Source organism: Myxocyprinus asiaticus, chromosome 6, assembly GCF_019703515.2.
Source record: "Myxocyprinus asiaticus isolate MX2 ecotype Aquarium Trade chromosome 6, UBuf_Myxa_2, whole genome shotgun sequence".
NCBI lineage: Eukaryota > Metazoa > Chordata > Actinopteri > Cypriniformes > Catostomidae > Myxocyprinus > Myxocyprinus asiaticus.
The window spans coordinates 10,145,944-10,161,969 of NC_059349.1; the positions used below are offsets into that span (position 1 = coordinate 10,145,944).

General features: G+C 36.6%; 1 protein-coding gene and 1 long non-coding RNA gene across 2 annotated transcripts in view; both read left to right on the plus strand.

The window, feature by feature from the left end:
- Window positions 1–16,026, plus strand: part of LOC127441982 (uncharacterized) — a 181,240-nt gene that overhangs the window by 48,100 nt on the left and 117,114 nt on the right. The gene's annotated exons all lie outside the window — the stretch shown is intronic.
- wnt9a (wingless-type MMTV integration site family, member 9A) overlaps window positions 1,799–16,026 on the plus strand; it is a 45,390-nt gene continuing 31,162 nt past the window's right edge. The window contains 2 exon segments of the mRNA XM_051699569.1: window positions 1,799–1,822; window positions 1,825–2,003. Coding sequence (XP_051555529.1) covers window positions 1,799–1,822; window positions 1,825–2,003 — 203 coding nt within the window.

The following is a 16,026-nucleotide window of genomic DNA, read 5'->3' on the forward strand; positions in this document are numbered from 1 at the left end:
GAATTAATTACACGATATGCTGATTAATTAATCACAATTAATCGCATATAATCAATATTTGCTCAAAAAAATAAACAAAAAGTCATTGAACATAAGCCTATCACTGGCCTACAGTCAACAGCAAACAATTTTACAATTAAGTTTGTCAATCTGTCCGAGGTAGACTTAAGAGATGTTCTCACAGGATGCATTTTTTTGTGTTCCGCCTCCACACATGCATTAGACGGATGCTTTTGGTGCATCCAAACTGTGGTTGCATTCACTGTTTTTCATCATCTCTAGTAGTAAATGCTGTGTTTTAAGACTGCTGCATCAAGTTTTGAAACGTAAAAAAAATTGCTCCGTCCAGCTATCTTCGATCAGCTGTCAGTTTGCTGTTTATACATTTGTGCAATACCTGACTGTACAGCTGGATCTGCGTTAATTGCCCCCTGCTGATGAGATTCACAATAACATGGAGCATGCACTTTAAACATGATCTGCTCTGTAGGAAAACTCCTTACTATGGTGGCGTGATTACTTGTGGTATTTTTTACACATTATTTTTATTGTAATTAATCACACTCAATTAATGCTTTAAATGGACTCCCTTACTTCATACATTTTAATGTGGAAGGGACATTGAAAATTTTAGCTGAATTTTAGCCACATAATTTTTGGTTGAAATTAAATCAATGTTTTTGTAAAATGCATATTTTAATTTTTGAAATATATATATATATATATATATATATATATATATATATATATATATATATATATATATATATATATATATAAAAAATAAAAAAATAAATTGGGATGAAAAAAACTTTGGCCACACGTTACCATTCTTTATTATTAACTAATTTTAGAATAATGGTAATCCAAACAATAAATTAACCCAAATGGATGTATGGAATTATATAGTGACCAAAAATGTCTTATATTTTAGCTTCTTCAAAACGTTCTGCAACACTGACCTAGATTACACCTTAAACTTCATGAGGTGCATACTGCTTTTTAAAGTATTAGTACGTGTTTTGAAAGTATGCTGGACACTTGTTGGCTGCTTTTTGTTCACTTCTACAACTCAGTCATCCATCCCATCCACGCATCCTTCCATCCATCCATCCATAAATACGTAAATGTAGATTTACACTTCCGTTTAGTCATTTAGCAGACACTTTTTTTTCCCAAAGTGACTTACAAATGAGGGACATAAGCAATTTGACACACAAAAGCCTACAATATCTGCAGTAACGCACTGTCATGTGCCAGCTGCCACAGCTGTTTTTCAATGAAACTCTTCACTGGGGAATTTACAACAAGACATTACAGTATTATTTTCTGTAAAGCTGCTTTGAAACAATCTGTATTGTGAAAAATGCTTTACAAATAAAATAGACTTTATTTATTAATTATATATTTGTATTATTTATATTATTAAATAAAAATAAAGATATTTAAATATTAAATATAAAAACATATATATTCAATTAATTAATTATTAATACATAAATTAATTAATTAATGAATTAATACATTTAGTAATGAAACTTATACCAAGGCACTATTTATATTTGTCCATTTATACATTTATTAATCCAATTACCTATGTTTTCAATTCTGTAAATGTTATGGATTACTGATTCTCATGGGAATTCTTAAATTATATATTACTGTATTCCTAATGGTTTGCCTGTCTCCAGCAAACGTCAATAATTAAGCCAGGCGAGCCCTCAAAATCCAGCTGCTCACTCAGGTCTCTCTCTCTCTCTCTCTCTCTCTCTCTCTCTCTCTCTCCTGCTCTAAGTCAATGGGAGGGGCGCAGAAATCCTCGCAGTGTATAAGAAATGCCGTTCTCACAAGCAGGGATTTTACACAGCAACTCAGGACGAACGAAATGATCTGCCCCAGAGCCGCTACAAAATGCTGGATGGACACCTACTCCTGGGATGGTTATCATTCACCATTATAGTGCATCTCATCAGCTTGACTGGACCGAGCGCAGCTTACTTCGGGTAGGTAAAAGAACTACTCTTGTTCTACTACTCTTGCTTTTAAAGTGGTAATGGTTTTAAGAGGTGAAATAATGGATCAAAGATCACAAATTAAAAAGAAAATCTCAATCTAGGGAAATAACTTACTAGAACTTACATGTGAAGTTCTCTCCATAACAACCTGTAGAGCTGCGATCCAGTCGAGTGATAATGAGCGATGATCGTATTATAACGAGTTGATGTTTGAAAGAAGCCTCCAGTAGACAAAGATACCACCTTCTTTGTTTTTACCTGTCCTTATTTACAAATGCATGAAATAATGCATTGTTTAATAATAAGTGTTTGACGCTTATTTGTAGGTGATGCCTTATTTAAATATTAATTTACTATGTCTTCAGTAGTGTTTTGAATGGAAGTTAGTTACAAGCCGGTATATATATATATATATATATATATATATATATATATGTGTGTGTGTGTGTGTGTGTGTGTGTGTGTGTGTGTGTGTGTGTGTGTTTTTTTTTTTTTTTTTTTTGTGTGTGTCAGAGATGCTTGTATAGGATAAGAAAAAGACACGAGCAGCTCTCAACAGCTGGTAACAATAAAGCCGCAAAGATCTCTGGTGGCCGAATTGTCTGTTCAGATCGCAGATAATATTTCTTCGTCCAGCATAAACATTCGTGTTGGCTCTCTCACTAGGTTTAATAAGCGCAAGTTCAAGAATGTGTGTTGAATTTACAGTTTCCCCAGCTCCCCCTATAAACATTCTCCTAGCATCATTTTAATTTAGGTAATTGTGGACACTGGAGATGTGATACCGCGGGAACGCCTTTGGAATTTATTCCTCTATTACGCTTGCATTTCTGCGCATTGATATTTTGCCATCTCGCGCCTTTCAGCGGACACACCAGAACTTCATGTTTTCAGAAACATGTGTTTAACATTTAATCATTGTCTTCGAGCCATTGACACTTGTTTCAACAAGTTGGAAACCAGCTTTGTAGAGTGGCAGAGTAGTGAGGTAGACTTGCACTGCACTGAAACTCATATTCTAACCATTTCATCTTTGAAACATAAACTATATAGGACAAGTCTCAAAAATGGCTATGTAAGAATGCCATTTTTTGGACATAATCCATTGACAAGCAGGCATTTAATATTGTCCCAGTACTCTAACCCCGTCAGGGAGGGTTTATGCTGTAAAGAACTGATCTAAGGTACAATATAGAGTTAAAGACACTACAGCATATTAGTTCTCTTGGCTGGTGGTCAGCACTGATGGAAGACTTTATCAAGAAAGGTGTTGTAAGGAGAAGATATTGTTAGAGCAAATCAAGGACCAGGGTAGGAGTGGCACCCTAAGGCTCCATTGAACATTATGAAGCAGTAAACCGGTTTGTTGGGCCGCAAGTAGTTGTAGATTGGGTCTAAACCTTTACTTCTACCCCCTATTGGGAAGTCAGTACATTTCAGAAACGCTGGCCTGCCTTACCATGGGTCGGTGGGTCATGCCAGAGACGGCATGAAGCCATTGTCAAACTTGCGTCTACTAACATGTGCAAATAAATACATTCCATGAGGCGAATGCCGCATCCTCTGGGTACTGATTTACTTAAAATAGAGGGTCAATGTTGCATACCCAATTTCCCCAGTGCGGTGGAGCGCATATGAAACCTAAACACAGTCTCTGTTTACCCACGGTCCACGTCTCTCAGGGTTGGGTGGGATTCCTTGCCTAGTTGAGCCATTGCTGAAATTGTCATCCAGGCCACAAGAATGCAAACCCTCGGTTTTTACCACCCAGTCCCCTCCAGCCCGTTGTAGCAGGTGACCCATATACATTTCAGCTGGGTCTTGTTAAGCAGCAGCAGCAGCAGTCGTAGAGAGACCAGGTTTGGTTGGGTGGGGACAAAGTGGTGGTGGCATTATTGACATGTTTCTGGAACTAGTAAAGGAGGCAATGCGGGGGCTGCACACTTTTTGTCTAGGTGTTCAGCTCACCTCAAACTGCCTGAAGGGAGAAAGGGAAGAGTTTACATGTCGGGAAAACATGGGGAAAATGAGCCCTGAATGTCCATGGAATGAGGTTCTATTGTGCCTGGCTCTGACAAGTTCATACAGATCTCTAGTGGAGGCCAGCCTGGGGTCAAAAGTGGGGATCTGCTCTGCATTGCTGCCCTAAGAGTCAACTTGAATTGGGAAATGGGGTAATGATTTATGACTTTTGTGAAAGATGTTGGCTATTGCCACCTAAATTATCATTCTAAGGAAAAACAGAGGTTCAAATCACTTGTAATGTACATAACTTCTGCGAATTCTAAATGATATGAAGAGCCCAAAGATCAAGCTTTATATCTCAGTGATAGTTAAAATGGATCCCATGATTCTTTTGGTATCTAAAGGGAGATTGGTGAGATTTACAACACCTCTTAACCAGGAACTAATAAATTAAGAATCTTTATCAGATGTTGAGCCCAAAGTACACTTCGGATTTTCCATATTCACTAGCGTATGTGTACAGTACAATGCTCTGTATTCTACATATGAACGTGTGCACATACACAAGCTGTTGATGCGTGCACGCTACAACTGCTGTGCGATACTTCATTATTTCTCTTTAGGAGTTTAGACCCATACAGATATCTTTATAGTCTTTCAAATAGGGATGCACCGATACCGATACTGGTATTGGAATAGGGTCCGATACCGCTCTCATATACTGGTACTCGTTCAGATACCAAAAACCGATACCATCTGACGTACGAATGTCATTATGTAAACATTCAGCGAATAGATTCAAATCACCTCATGTCCTAGTGAGATTATTTGACAGCAAAAACTGTGATTAATGAGATAAATAGATTGTTTGCACTTGCAGCTTTTTAAATATGAGTGCTTGTGAATGTGTGGAGCCGGTGTTGTGCAGGCACAGAGACACAAACTGCTCATACCTTTAGAGATCCTTGGCTCATACACAGAAAACATCATCATGAGCATTGAATGCTCTGTTCGTAGCAGATGACAGCAGGCAGAGCGCTAATTCACTTTTTAGCACAAGTCATATACAGACTACATATTTATTTATTTATATAGTAGCCTTTTGTGGTTTAATAATCACTTTAAGTCACGTAGCGACCTGCTTTTCCGGATTGGAAATCTGTCATCAATACGTCAGAGCTCCTTGGTCTAACAACACAGGAACACTTCAAAATAAAAGCTCCGGCAAAAATAAAACCTCAATTTAACTATATAGTTATGTAATATTCACTTTTATACTACTACTACTACTACTATTAATAATAATAAATCAGTAGTAACTGTATTATATTGAAGCAATGTCTCACATCTGTGATGATCTGTTACGCAGCACTTTATTTGACAAAATAACTCCAATGTTATATTTAGGATTGTGCTGTGAAGTTCTGTATAAAATCACTTCATCTGATAAAAATAATAACATTTCATGTTGAAAATTAATTGTTAAACTTTAATTTGATTAATATTTTAATTAGTTAATGAATTTAAACAAAATTTTGATGACATTTTTTAAATAAACTGCTGATATTGAGTATAGAAAAAAAAAAAACAGGTGTCGGAATCTGTATCGGTGATTACTAACAAAAAATATCTGTACTCATACTCGTTCTCAAAAAAATGGTATCGGAACATCCCTACTTTTAGATATAGTCTTTACAAATGCATCTCCCGACCTCCTCACAAACACACTTTTGTTGGCACATCCACTGATGTTGTTTCCATCTTTGTTTCCGTCTCCTGTTGTTCTCCCCTGTTTATGTCGTCTTCTTGATCTACTTTGTGAAAGCAACAGCCAAAATGTAAGTGTTGCTACTTTGTGGACATGTGGATTAGTGCAAATAATTCCAGGCGCATGCACAGACTATGTGTACAGAGTACGCACGGTTAGAAAAATCGTGATGCATGTGTACAGTGCTTGCGTTCCCTACTGATGATTTATTTACGCCACTCGTCCTATACGCATATGCAAAAACTGAAGTATACTTTGGGCTTTAAGGTTAAAATGTCAGATAATTTCCCAGTGGAAGATGCTAAAGATCGTGATGATGCACGTGAATTTAAACAAAATAGGGGCTTGCTCAAACTCTAGCTTTTGAAGACCATTCTCAATTGGTCTGGTGGGGTCTTCTGATGCCCATTGCATATTTACTGAGACTGTGCTGAAATCAGAGTTGTGCAACACTCTTCATAAGTTTTCTGTCATTTATCTGTAGACATGTGGAGAATTAGCTGCAGTCCCTGAAGCTTCCACCAGGGGGTGCAGTCAGTCACTACTGCAAAAACCCTCTGCTCTTCAGTCAGCATCTGCTCTTGTATGAAACCTTAGCACAGTGGGAAATGAGTGGCAAAAACAGATATGAGAACAGAACACTGTGTGAAGAGGATACATGGAGAAGGTAAAAAGAGCAACAGTTCAAAGGTATTCAAAGGTAGTTGTGGTCAAAACAGCATTTCATCTGTTTGCTGTGGCGCTTTGGCCGTTTTTTTGGCCGCAGCTCGTAGGAAAACCCCTGTACAGAAGCTGCTTGCTGTAGAGGACTCTCAGATTTAATCTCTCGACTAGACTTATGCTTGGGAATGTTGATGAGAGCCACTGCCTGAGCTGTGGTGGATCTCCTTTCAGTGTCAGAGAATAGCAGTGTTTGCAACTGAAGATTTTCATCCTCACGTTTGACCACTTCCTTCACTTGCTGCACACATCTACGGACAACTGTACAGCATTGTATTCAATCATACACATGTACTCCAACATAAAACATTAAATGGCACAATTACTGTTACTGTTAGCATTTCACTTAACAGATGTGGAATAGTGTTTTGTTAAGGGATAGTTTGAGTTTTAGAATGCCCACACTGCATTCACTGACCGTCTGATGCATATTGCACACGAATCTGAAAGAAATGTCTTGATCTGGCAAACTTTAATCTGATTGACTGGCTTTATGCAACTTCCGGGAGTAAGTGCACATGTTTTTTTTTTTTTTTAGCATGACAGTAGTTCAGCTATTCTCACAATAGTGTAGCTATCAAGTAACTATTTACATTGTCCAAAACAAAACACTAAATTTGTCACATTGCATTGCGAACACAGAAATGGAGCCGAAGATGTAATCAAACACCTATACCGTCCTCTCTCTCTCAAGTATCGTTGGGGAAACCAAATCATTTAAGTATATCAGATGTTTCAGACAGTTTATGTACTGTAAATGAGCCGATTAAAATAAGCGATTCACTTATAGTTAGCACTGGGAACTTAGACGCTAATTAATTAATTTTAGTGATTCAGTTCTTTTGGACAGTTCATGTAAATGAACTAGTTCACAAAAATGATTGACTGATTCACTTGTGCCCCGCACAGCCTTAAAGGGACTTTGCATTCTATTTTGAAGCGAAATATTAAAAAAAAAATGTAATTTAAAGTCATTAAAATAAATAAATGTTTTTTTTTTTTTCTAGTTTAATAGTGTGTATTAAGTATAAATTTATGTTCAAGTTAATGTTGTATCCCTATTTGTTTAACCTATATGAAAATTAACCATGGTTTTACTATAGTTATACTGTAGTAACCATGACTGTAATAAAATAGTTTTTTTGTTTGTTTTTTTTGGCCGAAACCAAGATTTTTATACAAATAACCAAGGTTTTACTGCAGTAAAACTATAGTATCCATATAGTAACCATGATTTTACTATAATAATATTGAAGTAACCATGACTGTAGTAACTGATTGCAGAATTAAATAATATCATCATCCAACTGTTGTATATTCAAAAAATTGTCTTTAAATAGCTTCAGTGTAATTAGCTACTTTTTGTTAATAGCTAGTATTGTAGCTAACTACTTTTATAAAAGAGTAGCTTGACTGTAGTTTAATTACTTTAAGTTATGAGTAGCTTGTAGCTTGGAAATCTTAGCTTGGCTTCCCCAACACTGGGTATTATGTATTTCAGATAAACAAAACGAAATGTGGTTGGCTGTTTTGCATGTCAGTCATGGTCTTTTTCTGCCTAAGTGAGTAATTCTTTGACAGAATAATCCACAATGAGGACCAGACTTTATGCCATAGTGAAAAGTTTGGCTGTGCGAGACTAGAACAGGAAGAACACAATGCAAAAAACTACAGTTCTATTTCCAATGAGTATCAGCTTCACAGCTTAACTTTTCCTCAATAAACACACTTTAGATTATGATTATCTTGTTGGCTTTTTATGAGATTTTAAGTAACTGCTTGAAAAACATAAATCAGTGTCTCTGCATTTCTTCCGGTTTGTTTTTTCTCAATGGCTTACTCGACAAGCTGTGAGAATGGCTTCTCCCGCAGGAGTCATCCCAACCCCGTCCTGATTATATGGTATTATTGCTCTGGGGAATGTCTTTAAATGTGTTTGGCACACTCACATCCAAAGGTTTCAATATTCTGGTAGCATGGCTCCAACCACAGTTTGGAGGTCTGCCTGGACTTTTTAAGAGAGGGCGGCTCCACTTCTATAACCCAATCAGCTGTGCGTTTTGTAGATATGTAGGACATTGTCAGGAATGCGCTGATGGGCATCACAGATGGAAGGACAGGGCTAGGCAAAACCGAAAAGCCAATATGGAATCTGAATAGCTTTTGGTGGCCATGGATTGATGAGATGACGTTAATTAGTGGCACTACCACGTTGTGTGTTTTCCATCACCCACCATTGTCTGTTTTCCTCCACAAAGGGCTTTGGGTGGACTGTGGTCTACAGCCAAGATTAGATGACTGCATAACCATAAGATGACTGTAAAAACCCTGAGCTATGAACCATTCATGTGCATGGACTGGGTATTGTTCATCTGCTTCGAAGTATAGCAAAACTCAAACAATAGCTTTAATTACAGACATGACAAGCCTGTAATCTACTGTGATTAAGTTCATCATTTCATGATAGGCTCATTGAAATAGAGCTGCATTGCTTTTTTCTATTTTGCTAGATACAGTTAAATCAACATGAAATGTTGTTCACAACCCACTTCGCTTCCATAATGTGACATATTTCTGAATGAAACAGAGAAAAAAAAAAAAAAAAAAAAAAAAATAATATATATATATATATATATATATATATATATATATATATATATATATATATATTCTTCTGGAATAGATTGGATCATGAAAAGTGGGAGTTCTATACCAGAATGGCTTCAGACTCCCACTGATAATGCTTCTTTTTCAAATCTATCGTTTTTAGCTATTATTGTTGTAACCTTATTACATTATTGTTAGCCTGCATTAAATTACTGCATAAACTATTGGAAAGACATTGTTTTTCTTTAGACTAACGTGCACTGATTGGGATTTCACATTGACTTTAATTGTATTTGGATTTATTTAGCTAACCCTGACGTAGCCCATGTCATGTAAACAATGCACAGCTCTTTTATGTGCAAAATTCGGCACTGAATGATGTATACCGTGAACACCCAAACACATATTGTAATCACAGATCCTGCCCTTCTTTGAGAGATGTCTATCATCAATTATGAAGTAAGAAGGGAGGATGGATGAGTCGCTATAACAAAGACATGCGTTTTTGCCTGTAAATCTTGGTTTTATAAATAGTAATTGAATTGAATGTCTCAATGGATGGTTTTGATTAGGGAAGGTCAAATTAATCTACTTAATCACCAGCCCTAAAGACTGAACTGAGCCAGTTCTCAATGGTTATTGTGAGCCAATGATATGGCAACCAAACAGTTGAGGTTTCTCTCCAAAAAACAAATCTTTTAAAGGTGCATGCAGTGATTTTTTCATCATTAAAAAATTAATGCTACTAAAGAGATTAAGTGCAATTTTTAAACACACACACACACATGTTGGTGCAGCTATCATTATGAGGACTCTCCATAGACATAATGATTTTTATACTGTACGGACTATAGATTCTATCCCCTAACCCTAACCTTACCCCTAAACCTAACCCTTTCAAAAAATTTCTCACTAGAGATGTCCTCATAAACCACATTTATAGCATAATACCCTTGTAATTACCAGTTTGTAACCTAAAAAAAAGTCCTCGTAAACCACTTAAACCTGCCCAAACACACACACACACACACACACACACATATATATATATATATATATATATATATATATATATATATATATATATATATATATATATATATACAGTTGAAGTCAGAAGTTTACATACACATTAGCCAAATACATTTAAACTCAGTTTTTCCACAATTAATGACATTTAATCGTAGAAAACCTTCCCTGTCTGAAGTCAGTTAGGATCACTACTTTATTTTAAGAATGTGAAATGTCAGAATAATAGTAGAGAGAATTATTTATTTCAGCTTTTATTTCTTTCATCACATTCCCAGTGGGTCAGAAGATTACATATACTTTGTTAGTTGTTTAACTTGGGTCAAACGTTTTGAGTAGCCTTCCACAAGCTTCTCACAATAAGTTGCTGGAATTTTGGCCCATTCCTCCAGACAGAACTGGTGTAACTGAGTCAGGTTTTTAGGCCTCCTTGCTTGCACACGCTTTTTCAGTTCTGCCCACAAATGTTCTATCAGATTGAGGTCAGGGCTTTGTGATGGCCACTCCAATACCTTTGTCCTTAAGCCATTTTGCCACAACTTTGGAGGTATGCTTGGGGTCATTGTCCATTTGGAAGACCCTTTAACTTCCTGGCTGATGTCTTGAGATTTTGCTTCAATATATCCACATAATTTTCCTTCCTCATGATGCCATCTATTTTGTGAAGTGCACCAGTCCCTCCTGCAGCAAAACACCCCACAACATGATGGTGCTACCACCATGCTTCACGGTGGGATGTTGTTCTTTGGCTTGCAAGCCTCACCCTTTTTCCTCCAAACATAACGATGGTCATTATGGCCAAACAGTTCAATATTTGTTTCATCAGACCAGAGGACATTTCTCCAAAAATTAATATCTTTGTCCCCTTGTGCACTTGCAAACCGTAGTCTGGATTTTTTATGGCGGTTTTGGAGCAGTGGCTTCTTCCGTGTTGAGCAGCCTTTCAGGTTATGTCGATATAGGACTCGTTTTACTGTGGATATAGATACTTGTCTACCTGTTTCCTCCAGCATCTTTACAAGGTCCTTTGCTGTTGTTCTGGGATTGATTTGCACTTTTCGCACCAAACTGCGTCTCCTTTCTGAGCGGTATGATGGCTCCGAGGTCCCATGGTGTTTATACTTGCATACTATTGTTTGTACAGATGAACGTGGTACCTTCAGGAATTTGGAAATTGCTCCCAAGGATGAACCAGACTTGTGGAGGTCCGCAATTTTTTGTCTGAGGTCTTGGCTAATTTTTTTTTATTTTCCCATGATGTCAAGCAAAGAGGCACTGAGTTTGAAGGTAGGCCTTAAAATATATCCACAGGTACACCTCCAATTCAGTAAACCTCTTATCAGGAGCTAATTGTCTAATTGTCTAAAGGATGTCATTTTCTGGAATTTTCCAAGCTGCTAAAAGGCACAGTTAACTTAGTGTATGCAAACTTCTGACCCACTGGAATTGTGATATAGTCAATTAAAAGTTAAACAGTCTGGCTGTAAACAACTGCTGGAAAACTTACTCATGTCATGCACAATGTAGATGTCCTAATCGACTTGCCAAAACTATAATAGCTAATATTGCTAATATTAAATCTGTGGAATGGTAAAAAAATTAGTTTTAATGACTTCAACCTAAGTGTATGTAAACTTCTGACTTCAACTGTATTCCAAAAGTTTGGAATAATGTACAGATTTAGCTGTTTTGGAAGGAAATTGGTACTTTAATTCACCAAAGTGGCATTCAACTGATCACAAAGTATAGTCAGGACATTACTGATTTAAAAAACAGCACCGTCACTATTAAAAAAAAAAAAAAAAGCCATATTTTATCAAATCTAGACAGGCCCCATTTCTAGCAGCCATCACTCCAACACCTTATCCTTGAGTAATCATGCTAAATTGCTAATTTGGTACTAGAAAACAACTTGCCATTATAACAAAAACTCAGTTGAAAGCTATTTGGTTCATTAAATGAAGCTTAACATTGTCTTTGTGTTTGTTTTTGAGTTTTTCAGTATTCAATAGACTGGCATATCTTAAGGCCAAGATTAGATAAAAATGGCAAAAAAGAAACAGCTTTCTCTAGAAACGCATCAGTCAATCATCGTTTTGAGGAATGAAGGCTATACATTGCTTGAAATTGCCAAAAAAAACTGAAGATTTCATAGAAAGGTGTACACTACAGTCTTCAAAGTCAAAGGACAACTGGCTCTAACAAGGACAGAAAGAGGTGTGTAAGGCCAGATGTACAACTAAACAAGAGGATAAGTACATCAGAGTCTCTAGTTTGAGAGACACTCAAATCCTCAGCTGACAGCTTCATTTATTTCTACCTGCTCAACACCAGTTTCATGTACAACAGTAAAGAGAAGACTCAGGGGTGCAGGCCTTATGGGAAGAATTGCAAAGAAAGAGCCACTTTTGAAAAAGAAAAGGTTAGATTGGGCAAAGAAACACAGACATTGGACAACAGATAACTGGAAAAGAGTGTTATGGATCTTAACCCCATTGAGCTTTTGTGGGATCAGCTAGACTGTAAGGTGCAGGAGAAGTGCCCGACAAGACAGCCACATCTATGGCAAGTGCTACAGGAAGTGTGGGGTGAAATGTCACCTGAGTATCTGGACAAACTGACAGCTAGAATGCCAAGGATCTGAAAAGCTGACATTGCTGCACATGGAGGATTTTTTGATGAGAACTCTTTGAAGTAGTTTAAGTATGTCAGAAGTTCTGAAATGTTTTTTTCAAATTGTAATAGTAATTTCTCACATTATTAATGTCCTGACTATACATTGTGATCAGTTGAATGCCACTTTGGTGAATAAAAGTACCAATTTCCTAACATAAGAGCAAAATCTGTACATTATTCCAAACATCTGGCCACCAGTGTGTGTGTGTGTGTGTGTGTGTGTGTGTGTGTATATATATATATATATATATATATATATATATATATATATATATATATATATATATTATTCAACATGGAGAGAGTCACTTCATGTGAGCTGCCATGTTAGGATGACATGAAAAGTCAAATACTATTCGCTTAATAGTATGAGCGAATAGTGTGCGGGCTGTGACAGAGCTTATCATTAGTTGGATGAATTAACTGAACAAATACACCATTCATTTAGTGAACATTTATGAGTGGGAGTGAGTGGAGTGGTACTGAAACGAGACAAATGTGGCATGTCATTTGTGAAAAAACTGAAGGAATAATGCACGCCACAAACTGAGCGAATGAGACATGTCTTTCGTGAGTATGATTAAGTAGTTTTCTCAACACGGTTTAATGACGTTATTGAAATTCATAATTCATTCATTAATTTAGGTTATTGTTAGCTTTCTAAAAGACACTTGCTGTCGCCACCTATTGTGGTAATGATGTAATATACAGAAAAATTCACTGAAAGAATCAGTGAATAAATCTGAACAAATCTTTTTGGTGAATGGATTTAAAAGATTAAAGTCACTAAGATGAATAAAAATCCCCTCTACTAATACAAAGCACAAAGACAGGTTACGGTAAACATATTAAAGACCCCATGAAATACATTGATGAGCACAGTTTTCCTTCCTTTGTTGACTTTCTTATTTAAACTGGAATTTAAACACCTGGCGATAAAATTCCCTGACCAATAAAATATGAGCTTTGGATCACATGTCATTGCAATTACCAAAACCAGTGCTACTGGTGGCGCTAAGGCACAGAAAGCTGTTTTGACCACCGACATTACACGCTGAAGTAACTCAAGGACGAAATACTGAACCAGCAGTGAGGATGTGTAGTTTATTTGCATAAAATGCCTTTAAATTTTCTCGTACGTGTTCTCTTAATATGTAAATTATATTGCTGCATCACTGACTTGCATCCTCTTTAAAGAAAACTCTCTGATCTTAGGTGTGCACTCTATGTATCAAAGTGCCTTTGTATACTAAAAATGTGGTGATGTTGGTTAGGATTTGTGTTTTATTGTGTGGATTTTTTAGACTTTTATTTTAGACTCTCTAGAGCATTTAGATGTCGTCACGTTTAATTCGTAACATGCCGTTTTGAGCAAATGTATAATACAAGTAGATCTACATGGCAATAAGATATAATCAGTATTGTTCCAATTGATAACGTTTTATCCATTATTATGATTTTTTTTTTTTACCCTTGATTCTTTCTAATCAACCCTCACACTGTGTATACATGATTAGTATTATCAGTCAGTCAACTTGTCCTGCAGGTGAATTGCAATAGTTGTGAAAGTTTCTAATGTTTTCTTTCTCATTGAGCAAATCAAAAAACAAATTCATCATCGCTGCTGCAGCTTGTAGAGAGATGTGTTTTATTTTTTCGACTGGCTAGCTATAGAGAACTCGCTCGCTTGTCTTGCGTATTGTGATTCCATGGTTGTTTACATGGGGGGGGGGGGATGGGGGTGGAATTGCGATTAGCGCCACCTTTTATAAAGGCGTGAATGTGCTAATGCCTATCATTTGTCTCAAAGTGAAACAGGCAATTCGTCTGCAATTAGTTTTGCATTATCACATCGCCTCTGGTGTGCAAACGCCTTAATAGAGAGCAACAGTCTGGTTTCGGAAGTATAAATCCCATTCATTTTACAATAACCTAAAAACCTTTATGACAGACCTACTGTGAGCTCGATGGTATATTACCTCTGTTAAAGCTATCGGTTCGCCTTATTTCATCGTAATTTTTTTTAAATAGTGTTAAATTGTGGAAAATTGTGGTGTTAGAATCACAACAATAAAGCATGCAAAACGATTGCAATGCACTGACACACTGCAAATTAGTTGGTGTCCCTACACTCCCAAACTACTTTTCCATCGTTTTCAGTTTGATTACATTGTTTGCAATGCTTCATGCATTGTAGTTCATTTACTCATGAAAGACGTTAAATACACAGTCTTGATTTTCAAATACATTTTTGTTCAAATCAAAGTTTGTAATGGTGCATTTCCTTCTTTAATGAACGATTTTATTAAATCCCAATGATAAAAAAATGACTGGGAAAAATACTTCCAGAACCAAGATGGCTGAAAAAGTGGGTGGGCACTGTTGTGCTCTTTTCTAGAGAGCATTCGATTGGGAACAAAAAAATAATTGTATTTGCCCCTGATTGCAAGATGAGTCATCAATATTTTAGGTAATTTTTTTCCAGAAGAAAAAGACAGAATTTTAATTCTGTATATCTGCTTAAAGATAATTTTGTCAATGTTTAAGAGCAGATCAGCATAAAGATAGCTTGAAGCTAACATACATGAACTAAAAGCCACAAAGCTTTTGATTTTATGGGGTTGGGGGTTAATAGGGTCTTTAAGCCTGAGGTGCATGAGAAAATGTACAGGTTTGCCTAACTGAATAAGTAAACAAAGTTTAAAATATTGTACTGCAACTTGCATTACAGTTTCTCTAAGCATTTAGATTAGAGGCTTAAATAAGATGACATTGCAAGAGTCACCAATATGTAGGAAATACTCTGTAATCTTCATCAGTAGAAACTGTAAATAACTGGAACTAATATAGCTGCTTGTGTTTTGAGATTGATTGGGTGGGTAAAATACATTTCACCCTTCTGTTTATTTTAAGGGATGTCAGAATTGCACATTGAGATGAAATTGATCGATGTATCAGTGTTCCTCTAGAATCACTGTCACAGATGCTATGTCATTATATTGTCATACAGCTAACATACAAACCATAAATGCTATGTTACTGACCCCTACAATCAAAGCATGTTAAGAGTCCCATCTTCTCAGGCCCATTTTTATGCCTGTATGGTCAGGGCAAACACATCATTAAGGTCTATGTTTGCATACTTTATTAAAGGCTTTTAGTGGGAGCCCAGAGAAAAGAGTGGAGCTTGAGCGGCTCTCGTACCTGTCACTGGGTGCTTGGGTTCTCAGTGCCATGGCATGAGGT